At 33.8% G+C, this 13,474-nt stretch overlaps 1 protein-coding gene, 1 long non-coding RNA gene and 1 pseudogene across 3 annotated transcripts; 1 reads left to right on the top strand and 2 right to left on the bottom strand.

Annotated features, from left to right (window-relative positions):
• The first annotated feature begins 2,912 nt into the window (after positions 1 to 2,912).
• On the top strand, positions 2,913 to 6,479 carry LOC120165464 (annotated as a pseudogene).
• Positions 6,480 to 8,061: 1,582 nt separating this feature from the next.
• Positions 8,062 to 9,917, bottom strand: LOC120165303. 2 transcript variants are annotated; one of them, XR_005519800.1, is made up of 5 exons: positions 9,828 to 9,917; positions 9,582 to 9,692; positions 9,466 to 9,491; positions 8,434 to 9,355; positions 8,062 to 8,306 (listed from the first exon to the last, which is right to left on the bottom strand). It is a non-coding gene; the product is annotated as an uncharacterized LOC120165303 (long non-coding RNA). The 2 variants fall into 2 exon arrangements; XR_005519799.1 differs by lacking the exon at positions 9,828 to 9,917 and having other exon boundaries at positions 9,582 to 9,729.
• An 85-nt stretch (positions 9,918 to 10,002) lies between these two features.
• LOC120165463 lies at positions 10,003 to 12,966 on the bottom strand. The gene is made up of 8 exons (XM_039174975.1): positions 12,804 to 12,966; positions 11,848 to 11,954; positions 11,681 to 11,727; positions 11,318 to 11,354; positions 11,242 to 11,287; positions 10,935 to 11,030; positions 10,439 to 10,493; positions 10,003 to 10,087 (listed from the first exon to the last, which is right to left on the bottom strand). Exons 1-8 carry the CDS (start codon positions 12,964 to 12,966, stop codon positions 10,003 to 10,005), a joined length of 636 nt encoding a protein of 211 aa, XP_039030906.1.
• Between the last annotated feature and the right edge of the window lie 508 nt (positions 12,967 to 13,474).

Below are 13,474 nucleotides of genomic sequence, written 5' to 3'. Positions count from 1 at the left end.
TATTAAAAAGTAATTAAACCATAAATTTGGGTTAAAGGCTTAATTCCATTAATTTTAAAAGTTATACTGTCTCAAAAACAATTATACCAAAAAATTTTGGGAGAGGCCGCAGGAGCTTAATAATAATGGTCTTATAACTATCAGTGACTTAAAATGCAATTAAACCATTAAAATTGCCTCTCCCACCTATACCGTACATTATTCCCTGGTTATTTTGTCCAATAAAGTCAAATTAATATATAATCAATAAATTAGTCAAAATAATGTATACATTTAAAAAACCAAAATTGTTATATATTGGATCACATCATTATTTCAATTAATATTTAATGATTAATTATTTATTTGTAATAATATTTAACCGGGTCATATGTTTGTGATTCTAATTTAAAAAGTATTCTATTTATTATCAAGCATATATTGAATGATTAAAATATTTTACCCTTAGAAAAAATGAAAGCTCAAGCATGATAGTTATTAGATTATAGGCTGTTATACTCATTTATTGATTGTTGAATTTGGTTTGCTAGGGTACACAAGGGGGACAAATTGGAATAACCCTTGTTGCACATCAATTGATAAATAGGAACAAAGAGTCTATAGATTTTGAGTTGTTAGTAAACATGTTTAGTTTTTTTTTCCGATTAGCTAGGGTGAAAACAAAGTAATATCTGTTCAAAGTCTCTCAACTATTTGATATTAAACGTATATACCATTGCATACGTGGTATTCGAATATGAGACCTCAAAGAATAACAATAATTCATTAATCATTGAGGTCGTTTGGTTCATACAAACATGTGTAATTTTTGAGTAATTAGCAAACATGTTTAATTATAGGTTAACAAATATATTTATTTAATGTTGGTGAATATATTTACTTACTACTAATGAATATTTTATATCTGTGAACATTAATCCATATTTTCATTAGAAAATATATAAATATAATTTAAACTTTTAATGAATAAAGAAAATAAAGTACGAACAACTTAAAATAAACAAATGGATATACACGTATATCCATTCAAAATCAAGTCATTTACAACTCTATATATGTAAATACACGTTAATACACATATTATAGTGATAGGATCCTGTTACATAATATAAAACTCTTTTAGTTTTACACATATTTAGAACTATTAGATGAGTGAAATAGATGGATGAGATTAACAGTAGGAAATGACAAGATATTCACTGGAAAAAAAAGAGTCAATCTCAACCATTTATTTTCACTCATCCAACTGCCCTAAATTTGTGTAAAACTAAAGAATTTTATGTTGTGTAAGTGAATCCTAACCCATATACATTATTTCAACATCAAACCATGTTATCAAATTTTAGGATTCATAAATAAAGGGTTAATTATCCCCAAACTATAACCTTCATTTTACATTAGTCCTTAACTTTTGAATATTCTAATTCAATCCCTAAATTATAAGTCTTATTCTAAATTAGTCCTTAAACTTATGAACATTCTAATTTCATCATGAAACTATGACCCGCTTTCTAAATTGGTCCCCAAACTTTTGAATCTTCCAATTTCATCCCCAAATACATCAAAATATGTAATTAGTTTCAACCATATTTGAACCTAAATTTTATTTTTTTTTCAAACATATAATAATATAACTTGGCCTAATGATTTTATTAACATGTGATTATTAGTATATACATATAGTTTGGGATAAAATTGGAATGTTTCAAAAGTTTGGAGACTAATTTGGAATGAAGGTCTTAGTTTGGGGATGAAATTGAAATGCTCAAAATTTTAAGGACTAATTTAGAATGATAGTGATAGTTTAGGGATGAAATTGAAACATTTTAAAGTTTAGGGACCAACTAATTTAATGGTGATCATACTTGAGGACATGTGGTGCAATTAACTCTAAAATAAATATAATTAGTTATATCGTATTATTTATCAAGATTATCTGTATCGTATAATCATATTAGGCATAATGTCAAAATTAGCCCCCAACATTTATCAAAATGATCATTTTGTCCCATTTTCTAATTTTTGGAGCATTTTGGCTCCCAATGTTTCATTTTAGGCAAAAATGTCCCTACCATTTGACATAATAATCATTGTCCCTTATTCTTTTTCTTCTAAAACATTTTAATTCTCAACGTTTCATTTTAGGTTAAAAAATGCTTCTATTTTGGAGCGTTAATCGTGTGTCATCTAATATTTTCATCTATAGAGGGCTTTTTGCCCCAAAGTGAAACGTTGAGGGCCAAAATACTAAAAAAAGTGTCAAAATGACTATTTTAATAAAGGTTGGGAGGCTATTTTTGGCATTATGCCATCATATTACTATAATTTAAACCATCTGTTGCTACTCAAGCTCCTCCTCCACGGCTATCCTATCAACCGAAACTCTCCATTAGTGGCATTGAACAACACTTATTTCGGATCACCAAATGACCATTTCTTACAATTCCATGTTTCACAAACCAAGACCAAAACAACCTCAAAAACTCCCCTCCTATGCTCCTCTTTTAGCCTTTGCCTTCTGAGATTTCCAACAAAACCAACCACACCATCAAAACAAAGTGGTCGACCAATGGGTTGCAGGCAGACATGTCTTTGCATGTCCTTTGGTTTAACGATTCTTTTCCTCTCATTTTTTTCTTTTAGAAGACGACAGACATTCATAACAACTTTTCGGTAACTGCACTTTTGCCTGTTGTTCTTCTGTTGATGATCGGTTGATGTCTTTGGCCGTTGGAGCTGGTCCGAGTTCCAGTAATATGGATAACGATAAGGGCGCTGAGAAAGAGTCATGAGGGTGATGAGGATGATGATATGATCAGGACGAGAGCAGTTTGCATTTGGGTCCACAGTATTCTCTCAGGGAACAGCTTGAGAAAGATAAGGTTTTTCATTTTTTTGGGTGTTTTTGGACCATGTATGTATGCGTTTGTGTTTCTATTACATGCATGCATGCAATGTTTTACTGTAATTGTTCTATGTTGGTGATGGTTGCTTGAGTGTAGATGATGAGAGCTTGAGAAATGGAAAGAACAGCTTCTTAGTGGTGTGGATATTAACAACATTGGAGGTATGTATGCATGTATGATTGCTATAAGCATACATAATCTTTGTTTTTCCTTGTAATATTCGGATTCAATGGTGTGTTTTAGACATAGGAATGTTCATGGGTTGGGTCAGGTCAGCGATTTGGCCTACCCAAATTTAACCTAACTCGAATTTAGAGAAATTTCATCGACTTAAACGTGATATGATTTTTGGAGTAAAAACTCACATCTTACCATACATAAATATATATAAATCTCATTTTTATTAGGAGGAATAGAGACGTAACTGAAAGAAAAAAAAATATAGAAAGAGATATTATAATATTTTTTTTCAAATATATAAAGTTAATTATATTAGGTCGAGTCAAATATTTTTCATTATAAACTTAAACCTGATTTGACTCATCTTTCAAAAACAAAATCCCAACTCGAGTCAAACTTAAATTTTCAACGACAAAGAAATTTAACTCTATAAAATTTGATTGGGTCAAAACCCATGAGATTCCTGTCATATATCCATTCTTTATGTAACCTACACTAATAAACTTGATTTTTTCATAAATGTGGAGGATCATTTTCCAAGTATATACAGCATGTATGGTATATGTATAAATGTTCAAAATAAGGGTCCTGACATTTTAGGGTTACTCACAAGGTTCAACCTTTAAAACAGTCAAATAATGACATAATATTCTCAAATATGTTCAAATAGGGCCTAATCTTTTAAAAATCAAATAAAGATCTAACTTTTCACGTCTATTCAAATAAGGATCTCGAGTAGTTCAAGATTTATCTCGTCTCATTTACAACCCTAGACATAATATTCTCAATATTTTCAAATAGGGCCTAATCTTTTAAAAAGTCAAATAAAGATCCAACTTCTTCAAGTCTCCAAATAAGGATGTAAGATTTTTGTTTGATTGCAGAAACACTTGAACCAGAAGTGAAGTTCCTTAGTGTGGCAATCGTGCTCCTGATAGGGAAGACATAGTTCTTGCAATCCCCGTTGATGGAAAGCCTCATGGCTTATGGTTTACACTGAAAGAAGCTAGCCATTATCGCCTCAAATTCACTTTCCAATTAGCAACAACATCGTATCTGGTCTCAGGTACACCAACACTGTCTGGAAAACTGGTGTCAAAGGTAAAATTTACTTACCCCCTTCCTACTATCTAATTCCATCATAAATCGTCCGAACACCACTTGAAGAATTTGAACTTTTTCGGTTTCAGTTTACAGCACGAAAGAGATGATCGGAACTTTTAGTCCTCAGTTGGAGCCTTACACGCATGAAATGCCTGAAGAGACTGCCCCTTCTGGCTTCTTGGCTAGAGGATCTTACACTGCTAATCAAAGGTTAACTTTTTTTCCTACAAATAGTGTTATTTAGGGAGTGATTTGACAGTTTACCATTCTACTACCTCATAAAGGGATAATTTCTCTTTCCAGTTAAAACTATAATTGAGGCTTAATCCCATTCTTCTTCGAAAACTTCATGTGAAGATCAGATCAGATCAATATAAGGGCCTCATTTTGGGTATAAAGTTTGAAAGGCTGGATTAATCTTAGGAGGCAACGTCGTGATTACAACTATTTAAATGAAATTATTTTTAATGCAATGGTTTTCGTCTCATCCTTCTTGGAAAACTTCTTGTGAAGTGATCAACATAAGTAGGCCTCATTTCGGACTACGAGTTTAGAAGGTTGTATTAATTTTGGGAGACAACGTCTATTACAGTGATTACAATAATCCGACGAAATTATTTCTAATACAATGACTTTTACAATGACACTAAAATTGTGTAGTTTCTTTATTTTAATTATTATTATTTGCGATAGTCATGATTTGCAGCAGTATACTTTACTAACAATATTCATATCTGACATCAACTATCTCTGAATTCGAGTAACATAAGTTTTTACATAAGTTTTTTTCCCCGTATTCTTTTATTTTCAGTTCCTTGTGATGATAACAAGTGCTACTTGGAGATCAACTACACATTTGCCATCAGAAAAGATTGGGGGTTCTGATGAATAGATCAGAACAACATCTGATAATGAAATGCCAAGCACACTTCATTGCATGTTCTTATTATGCCTATTTTTCCTTCAAGCAGCTTAGTTTTGTTCCCCCACAATAAACCAAGTGATGAGATGAGAAAGGTTTCACTTGGCAAGTTTAGGTTTTATTATGATTATGAGCAAATTGGGTTTAATTAGCATGTTTTTTTGTTAGGGACATTCTTTTCATAATTATGAGCAAATTGGGTTTCACTTGGCAAGTTCAAGGTTTTTATTGATTATGATGTTTTCTTTCTCGTTTTTATAATTAATTATTCTTGTATGTAGTGATGATTCTAATAATTTAAATTACGATATTAAAGTTTATAATATCTAAATATATTTTAAAATGATCTTAGATTTTTTAAAATATTTTTTTATAAAATAAAAAAAAATGACATCGTACATCGACGACGATAAACTTCAAATGACTAGGTAAAAAAAACGATTTTATGTGTGAAGTTTAAAATGACATACGATGACGAGAAGTGCTCTACCGGTGAGAGTCCAACAGATAAGGGGTGATAGGTGATGTTTAATTCGACGGTGACATACGAGATTTAAGAATTTGAGTAATTTTAAGTTTTTTATTTTTATAGAAAAGTAATGATTGATTTATTTAAAAATAAAATTAAAAGAAATAAAAAAAAACATGTTATATGTCTTGATAATAGATGTTTATGGTAACTTTGAATTGATAAAAAAAATCTTCATGCACATAAAGTTATCAATTTAAAATTTCGAATTATTCGAATTGTATTTTATAACTAGATTTAAATTTGATTTTTTTTCGACTCAAGTCGAGTTTATGAAATTACAACTCAAAGTCAATTCAAGTTGATTTTTTGAGTTGAGTCGAGTTGAAAAAATCGATTTTTCGCGTCGAGATGATTTTTTCTCACCCCTACCCTCATGACATTTGTTTTCTGATTGGTTTGTCGGTAGCAACATATAGTCAATCCTCTATTTGGAAAAATGTTATTTACCGATATAATCAGAATTTTGTAGCGAAACAATTTGCCAAATAGTTAGTTCACTCACCACTCTTTTATCACTTCGTAAAACATCTCGTTCAACAGATATAGTGAGTTTTTTTACAAAGATCGTTGGATTTTTTTATGTTGGTCATTATATCAATGGAATGTTTCGTTTTCCTTTGTATCATTGAGTTAATATTTTTTTTTCGCATAAGTTTTTAGTGACTATTGTCCCTATTTTTTTCTCTATGCTTGGGTGTATTGTAATTCTGATTCCTTCCATTATTTTATAATAAAATCCAGTTTTCATGGGGCTGTTGGGATGGAGGAGAGTCGACGGAAACTTTCGAGCACGTACGCTGGGTCCCAATCCTTCTCGTTGGTATCCATCGTCTGAACATTGGATTAAGCTTAATACCGATGGCGCTCAACGTGATTCGAATGGTTACGCTTCCTGTGGTGGCGTAGCTCAAGATAGTTCGGACTCTTGGCGGTTTGGTTTTATAAGTTCATCGATATTTGTTCGGTCCTTAATAGGGATGGCAACTCAACCCGAATTCGACGGGTTCCGACCCGACCCGACCCGATCGGGTCGGATTTTTTTAAAAAATTTCGGGTTCGGGTCGGGTCGGGTCGGGTTTTTTTAAATGTACTGTTCAGGTCGGGTCGGGTTAGGGTGAAAAAAATCCGACCCGACCCGAAAAATATATATAATTTTATCCTATATATTTAGGGATAATTACAATAATGTCCCTCCATATATAATTTTTTTCAATTAAGTCACTGTTTTCATTGAATAAATTTTTTTTATTATTTTCGGGTCGGGTCGGTCGGGTCGGGTTTCTAAGTCATATATTCGGGTCGGATCGGATCGGGTGAAACCTTAATTTCGTCGGGTCGGGTCACGGGTGAAAAACCATTTCTTCTCGGGTCGGGTCGGTGGCCCAAAAACCCGACCTGACCCGACCCATTGCCATCCCTAGTCCTTAATGTGGGATTCAAATACATTGTCTCGAGCTTGATAGTCTTGAAGCTCTTCAGATGCTTCAGAATGATTACCATGGCCATCATCCTTTGATTAAGCATCTTGCCGATCTTTGTCATCGCCATGGATCGTTGAGATTAAGCATGTGTGCCGTGAAGATAATAAAATGGCTGATGCTCTTGCAAAGTACGCAAATCCTAATTCTTTTGATCCTATATTGTTCCATACTGTGCCAGCCTTGGTGGAACCTCATACAGTTGACAACTTATGCGTGTAGGACCTGGATGTAGAGTGGTTTTGTTTTGCCTTCCCCTATGTTGGGTTTTGATGGTTAATGGATGTTTATTGTTTGTTGTAATTGGTATTTATCACATGTACTCTTTTCCTCCGACTAGGATTACGAGTGTTTTAATGAGGCATGTGATAATACTTTCCTATGTGTTTTCATCTATGAATTCATACCTTTTTACCAAAATAATAATTATTATTAATGACCACACAATTCTTATTCCTTACAATCAACTAGGACGATGCTTTACTGGCAAATTAAGATGATTTTTCTGAATCATTACTCAAAATTTCCCAACAAGTCATCCAAATACTACTCAGATGAATAGAATCTAACATTGCCTGTTAAAGTAAGCGATTCTACAGCCCAAGGCAGAGAAATATATGCAAATGAGCTTCCCTCCAATGCAAGCACAAAAGTTCCCCAATGCCAACTATAAAGTATTGTAACCAGATGATGATTGGATAACAAAACAAAACTATGCAACCGGTGGATCAAAGCTGCAATTACTATACCAAGAAACATACGGCGAAAAGGTTGGATCGGGTTTAGTCAGGGGAACCACCCTTCCATAGGATCAGGCCATCAAGAGCAGTGAAATAAAAAGTAAACACATTGATGGGTGGATGTAGCAGCTGCTGGGATTAGCAAATGGCAATAGAGTTTAGTTAAATTCTAGACAGTTAAAGGAAGTGTCACCTTTTAACCGTTTTCTGCTACTGGTTGTGTACCGATTACAGAGAATCAGAAAACAAAGCAATCCCTATTGCACATTCTCCGAGTCGAGGCATAATCAAATGTTTTCTTTCCTTTCCCCTCCTTTGCAACTTTCTCTAGCAAAACAAATTGAACTACATAGCTAGCTTTCCAGGTGCTTAGATTAATCCCCACCTTATTCTCTCCTCTATTTGTGCTTTTCCCTCTTCAACCTTGGCCCTTAGTTTCTGTTCCTGCAAGTTCTGATTCGAACATTATACAAGAACACAGAACATCAAGCAAACATCTAATGGCAGCAAATGGGAGTCAAAGATTTAGTGTGTGTGTGTGGGTGTGTGTGTGTGCTTAATGAAGATATACCTTCTGTTCAGTCCCGCTTAATAGACGGGGTAGGTAGGAAAATGATGGCAATTTGAGAAGATGAGTTTAGAGAATGTCATAATAGCCCTTTTGCTTCCTAGCATTCTTCCTTCTTGTCATTGGGATTTAGACCATCTATTGTTATATGCTCCTTTGAAAACAATAAATCATTTCCAAGGGAATTTTCCATTTCAAATTCGGACTGTTTCCAGTTGTCTGGTGAGAACTTTGGTTTTCTTTTATCATCTCCATTGATTCTTCCTTGTACTGATAAACCAGGAAATCCAGTCTCTCTATGCTGACAAGCATTGGACAAATCCAGAAAAAACATTGTCTTCTTGAATCTGGAGATAAGACACGCTTGGTTGACCCAGGCCCAACATTGAGAATATCGGAGAATCATCAACATTCGTATGATTAAATGGTTGGCAAAAAGCAAACTTCTCAGAGGTGAAAGAGTCGAAAGGTGAACAGTGGATGGCTTCACTGCTTAGGTCTATCAAAGCAAGATTTGTCATCAAGATTGAATTCAGGAACATGAAATGCACCAATAGGATCTTCAGCCCACAGCTGGGATCCTAGAGACGGAATGTTTGCCTCTGGGGTGCAACCGGAATAGCTGAAACCCAAATCTATATCAACTGAATTGCATCCTTCCTTGAGAAACCATGTCTGAGATGGTCCTATTTCCCCTTGGAGACAACAGCTTGCAGGCTTGCTGAATTTTGACTTGGCAAGAACTGGTGTCCTCATATATTTCCAGATGATTTCCAAAGATTATCCCCGTCTTGGTAATGTGTTTCCTCGGCAAAAATATTGTCCAAATCATATTTCATTCTGGTCCTACCAAATGTACTGCTTATTCTTCTGCTCTGCTTCATCCTGGTCCTACCAAATGTACTGTTTATTGTTTCACCCTTCTCTGCAATTAAATATTTTAAATGATTGCTTTAGGTTCAAAAGATGAGCTTTTCATTAAAGAATATAAAATGACAATAAATTGCCAAAGAAATTTATGAAATCAAGCTTAACCTGCAGTAGAAGAGCATGATTCTTCACTGCCAAAGTTTGAGAGAGAAAAAAGGAAAGATGTAAGTTGTAGTAAGGCCATCAAACCAACCTTGAAAAAAAAAGTTCCTATAATTTACCTCAGCAAGCTCAAACTATCCGTTGCATCTTCAGTCTCAAAAAGAGGCCAATCTGGTTGGGCTGGCAAATCTCTAATATCATAATTCCTTTTAAATGGGTTATACCTCCCACTGTATGAAAGCAACTTTACTATTTAGAAAATTACTATATATATATATATATATATTTGGGTGGGAAAAAACCCAACAGCAACAACAAATTAAAAGCCAAGTTTCCCATGTACCTTTGGAGGGAACATTTCATACCTTACCCCAACTGAAGTGAAATCATGACCAACTTGTGGTGACAAACACTTTGTAGAAGGATCTGATCATGGAAAAAGAGAAAGCATTAGAGGTGATAGCAAAGAATTAGTTGCAATGTGTAAAATGAACAATAAGAATCATGAATCATGGAAAAGAAAACTAACGGCAATTAAAACTAAGATTTACCATCCCATATATCTTCCCTTATGTTGTAGGAAATGTCAGTGTCACCAAAAGAACACTTACTGTTTCTGGAAAGGCTGTCAAATTACATGTTGTCAGCAAAACTGGAGAGGTTTGGCTTCTAATTTCTATGCGAATCAATTATATCCATTGAGAATCACGAAGGATTGCCACCAGTTAAATAGTGCACTTTGGAGTGTGATCAGATTTATCCATCAACAAGAATTTCAAGTTGGCAACAAAAAAATATTTTCTTCGGAGAAATCTCATATTCCCTTCTTTTACGATATAGGTAAACCACAGATTTTAATTTCGAGAATCAATTAATTGTTGCTTGTAAATAGAAATACCATTTTAAATAAAAAATAAATCTATGAAGTATGTAATTCATAGAAAGTATATGAGAAATCTTACAAAATATTCATTACCTGCCCTTTTTCTTTGGGGAGTGCAATGGAGTCTCTGTTCTGATTTTACCTAAACCTGATAAACCAAAAGAATTTTGAGTGATACCATGTTATTAGGATGTTGAAAATCAAAATATGCATCAGTATATTGATAACCTACAGGAAATAAAGTAATTAATTGAAGTTGAGATAAAATCTTCAACGATGCGCTAACTAACCAGTAGAGACTAAATGGGTAAGGATAACTGTATTAGAAGTATGCTCTATTTTAGACACTAGTCACTTTCTTTGCTACTATTTTATTCAGAATATCCACTCATCTTCCGAAATTTTCTAGAGTATTCAACTTTTAACTTAATACGATTCTTTTATTAATATTTACAGGCAATTGTAAAGTTAACTCTTTATTTCAAACAGTGATAAATACAAAATAAAAAGAGGAAATGTGATGAAAATCCACTTCTGCATGACCAACTGCCTTAATCCTTCCCTTAACAGTTATTGTGTAAGATCATACCTTCAACTGAAAATGCAACATGAGCTTCATGAACCAGCCTTCTCTCTGAACTCACTTCTGATTCATCACTAATAAGCATGTCGAAAACAGATAGTTCTGGAAAAGTAAACAATGGAAGAAAAGTTTGATGAGAACAATATATTCAGTATAAAACATTAAGAAAAAAAATCCATACTAGTATCAGTTACAAATTGCAATAAAAAGTAATATACTTTTCAGCTAGCAACAATCCCGACAGGACATGGAAATTGTAAACAAAACTAGTTGAGATCTTTTATATTAACAATAGCCCAACATTACAACTTACGGTTCTCAGTGGCTGCATTCTTCAGATCCAGACTATTATTGGCAACATTCTTCAGATCCAGACTATTATTGGCAACATTTAAATCATAATTGTCATGATCCCCAAAAGAAACCCTGTGCAACAAAACAAGCATTAGCTTTTGCAATAGCGCTCTTGATGATTTGAGAGTAGTCTTTGTTTTAGTCAATGTATAGTTATTATTTCAAAATATTATTGTTTAAGCATTTTTTTTGGTAAAAGCAGACACAATAGTATTTAAAAATTTACATGAAATTGTTAATATAAATAATAGTAGCTATGCTTAATTTTTTGGGGGTGTCTCTGCCAAGAACTATCTAAATAAAAAATGAGATGTTTGATTTTATGTAGTAGAGGATATTTTTAGTTACAAAAATGAGAAATCTGAGCACTAGCAAGGTGACATAAAGTAATGACCTACTTTGGGTATTGTAACTCCCCTTGGTAGCTTGATGGTGGAGCACATGTACCTGCACCTGCACCTGCACCTGCACCAACAAACGACATTTTGCACCGAACACCATGAATCCCGAAGAAGTAACACCTTAGTTCACAAAGTTATGCACAACGATATTAATGGATACCTTTTTCCTTGATTTTAACAGAATAAGGGGGGACTAAACTTGAAATGATTATTGCTGGATCCTTTGGCATTTGATACTTCAAAGTCGAAGCACCAAACTTACCATGACTCCCTACTTGATTGCAAACATAAAATACAAAAGGGGAAAAATCAAGGTTGGTCAAAATATGAGCAGCAGCATAAAATGCATTGCATCATCAATGTATAAAAAAGTACTGATCTCTAGTGAGGCAATTCCTATGACTAGCACATAGTATCCCTTATATAAGCGTGCCTATAAATATTGAGTTAGATACAGTTCCCTTGGTAAATAGATATTGCCATATCTTTCAAATTTACACATGATGCAATTACCAGACAAACACACATATCAATTAAGTCACTGAAAATCATGGATTTAAATTGTGTTTGTGGTTGTACTTCCAGCCGCATTGTGTTTATCCTACCTTGGTCAATGTGGCATCGTGGTCGTGAATTGTTTTCTAGTTCTCATAACTCATTGTAAAACATAACAATTATAATTATAAAAACCATTTTAATAATTTTTACATAAAAAAATCGATGATAACAGAGAATAGTTGTGCGCTTTTGCCACTATTTAATTATAGCACTTTTTGTGGCCAGTATTGGTGCGAGATTTGTTCAGCACTGCCATTTGATGGTTTAGCAGTCGCGACATTGCTATCGGACCGCTATTTCAAGATAATATATCCCTGCAGTGAATGAAAATATACCCTTGACAAATGAAAGGGTGACGAGGACAGGAAAATATGATCGAAGATAATTTCAAGAGAAAATTTTTTTTGTTACATTTCTGTTGTAGAAGAGCAAAGTATGGAGGTCACAGATGCAGACCAGTATCAATTATCATCTAGACATTTCAAGTGGTCTCATTTGTGTTGCATAAATCAGTTGGCCAGAAAAAGAAATTTAAGAAACTTACTGCTGGGGTAACCCTTACCTTCAGCAGAAACAGTTGAAAGGTCTAGCAAGTTAAGGATATCCAGAGATTGACATTCCTTTTGATGTCGTCCAGCTATGGTAGTTTCAACAATATGACCCTCAGCAACTGCTCCCTTTTCTTTTTGTTTCCTTTGTTCAAAGTATTGTTTTTGCCTTGACATTAACAAGAAGAACAAAAAGAAAGCATCAATTAGAAAATAATTTCCACAAAAGTAAGACGCAGTTTATTGGATTTCATGGTGCAGTTAGAAAATAATTTCCACAAAAGTAAGACGCAGTTTATTGGATTTCAGGTGCAGTGCTTGACAGGGCAGGTAATGATGATAACAAATAAAAGAAAAAAATAAACAAGTTGTGTACCTGTCAGTGTAGATCTCTCTTGACTGAAGTTGTGGAGAAACAGGACAGCATGCACAAAATGTTAAGTGAGAACAGATATTGTTTATGATTTGGGGATACCAATTACCAAAATGTGAAAATACAATGTGTGGCATATATAATATATATATATAATATATATTGAGAAGCAGACAGTAGTAGTGAAATGTTGTGGAGAGTTGAGTGAGTAGTAGAAATTAACTAGTAAAAGATGTTCAGCAAAAAGCACCAAGTAAAAACATCTGACCGAGTGCGTGAGTCAATCAAAAGTGAAATTCAGATTATGTAAGG

The sequence above is a fragment of the Hibiscus syriacus genome, unplaced genomic scaffold (genome assembly GCF_006381635.1).
Source record: "Hibiscus syriacus cultivar Baekdansim isolate YM2019G1 unplaced genomic scaffold, ASM638163v2 tig00111582_pilon, whole genome shotgun sequence".
NCBI classification, from domain to species: Eukaryota; Viridiplantae; Streptophyta; class Magnoliopsida; order Malvales; family Malvaceae; genus Hibiscus; species Hibiscus syriacus.
Note: the sequence above shows the minus strand (reverse complement) of the source record. Positions and strands in the feature narration are given on the sequence as shown.

Coding starts and splice junctions, on each gene's coding strand:
- LOC120165463 (XM_039174975.1), bottom strand. CDS start 12,966: ATGTCAAGGCAAAAACAATACTTTGAACAAAGGAAACAAAAAGAAAAG. Junction 11,955..12,803: donor TTCAACTGTTTCTGCTGAAG/GTAAGGGTTACC, acceptor GCAATCAAGTAG/GGAGTCATGGTAAGTTTGGT. Junction 11,288..11,317: donor ATGACAATTATGATTTAAAT/GTTGCCAATAAT, acceptor GATCTGAAGAAT/GTTGCCAATAATAGTCTGGA.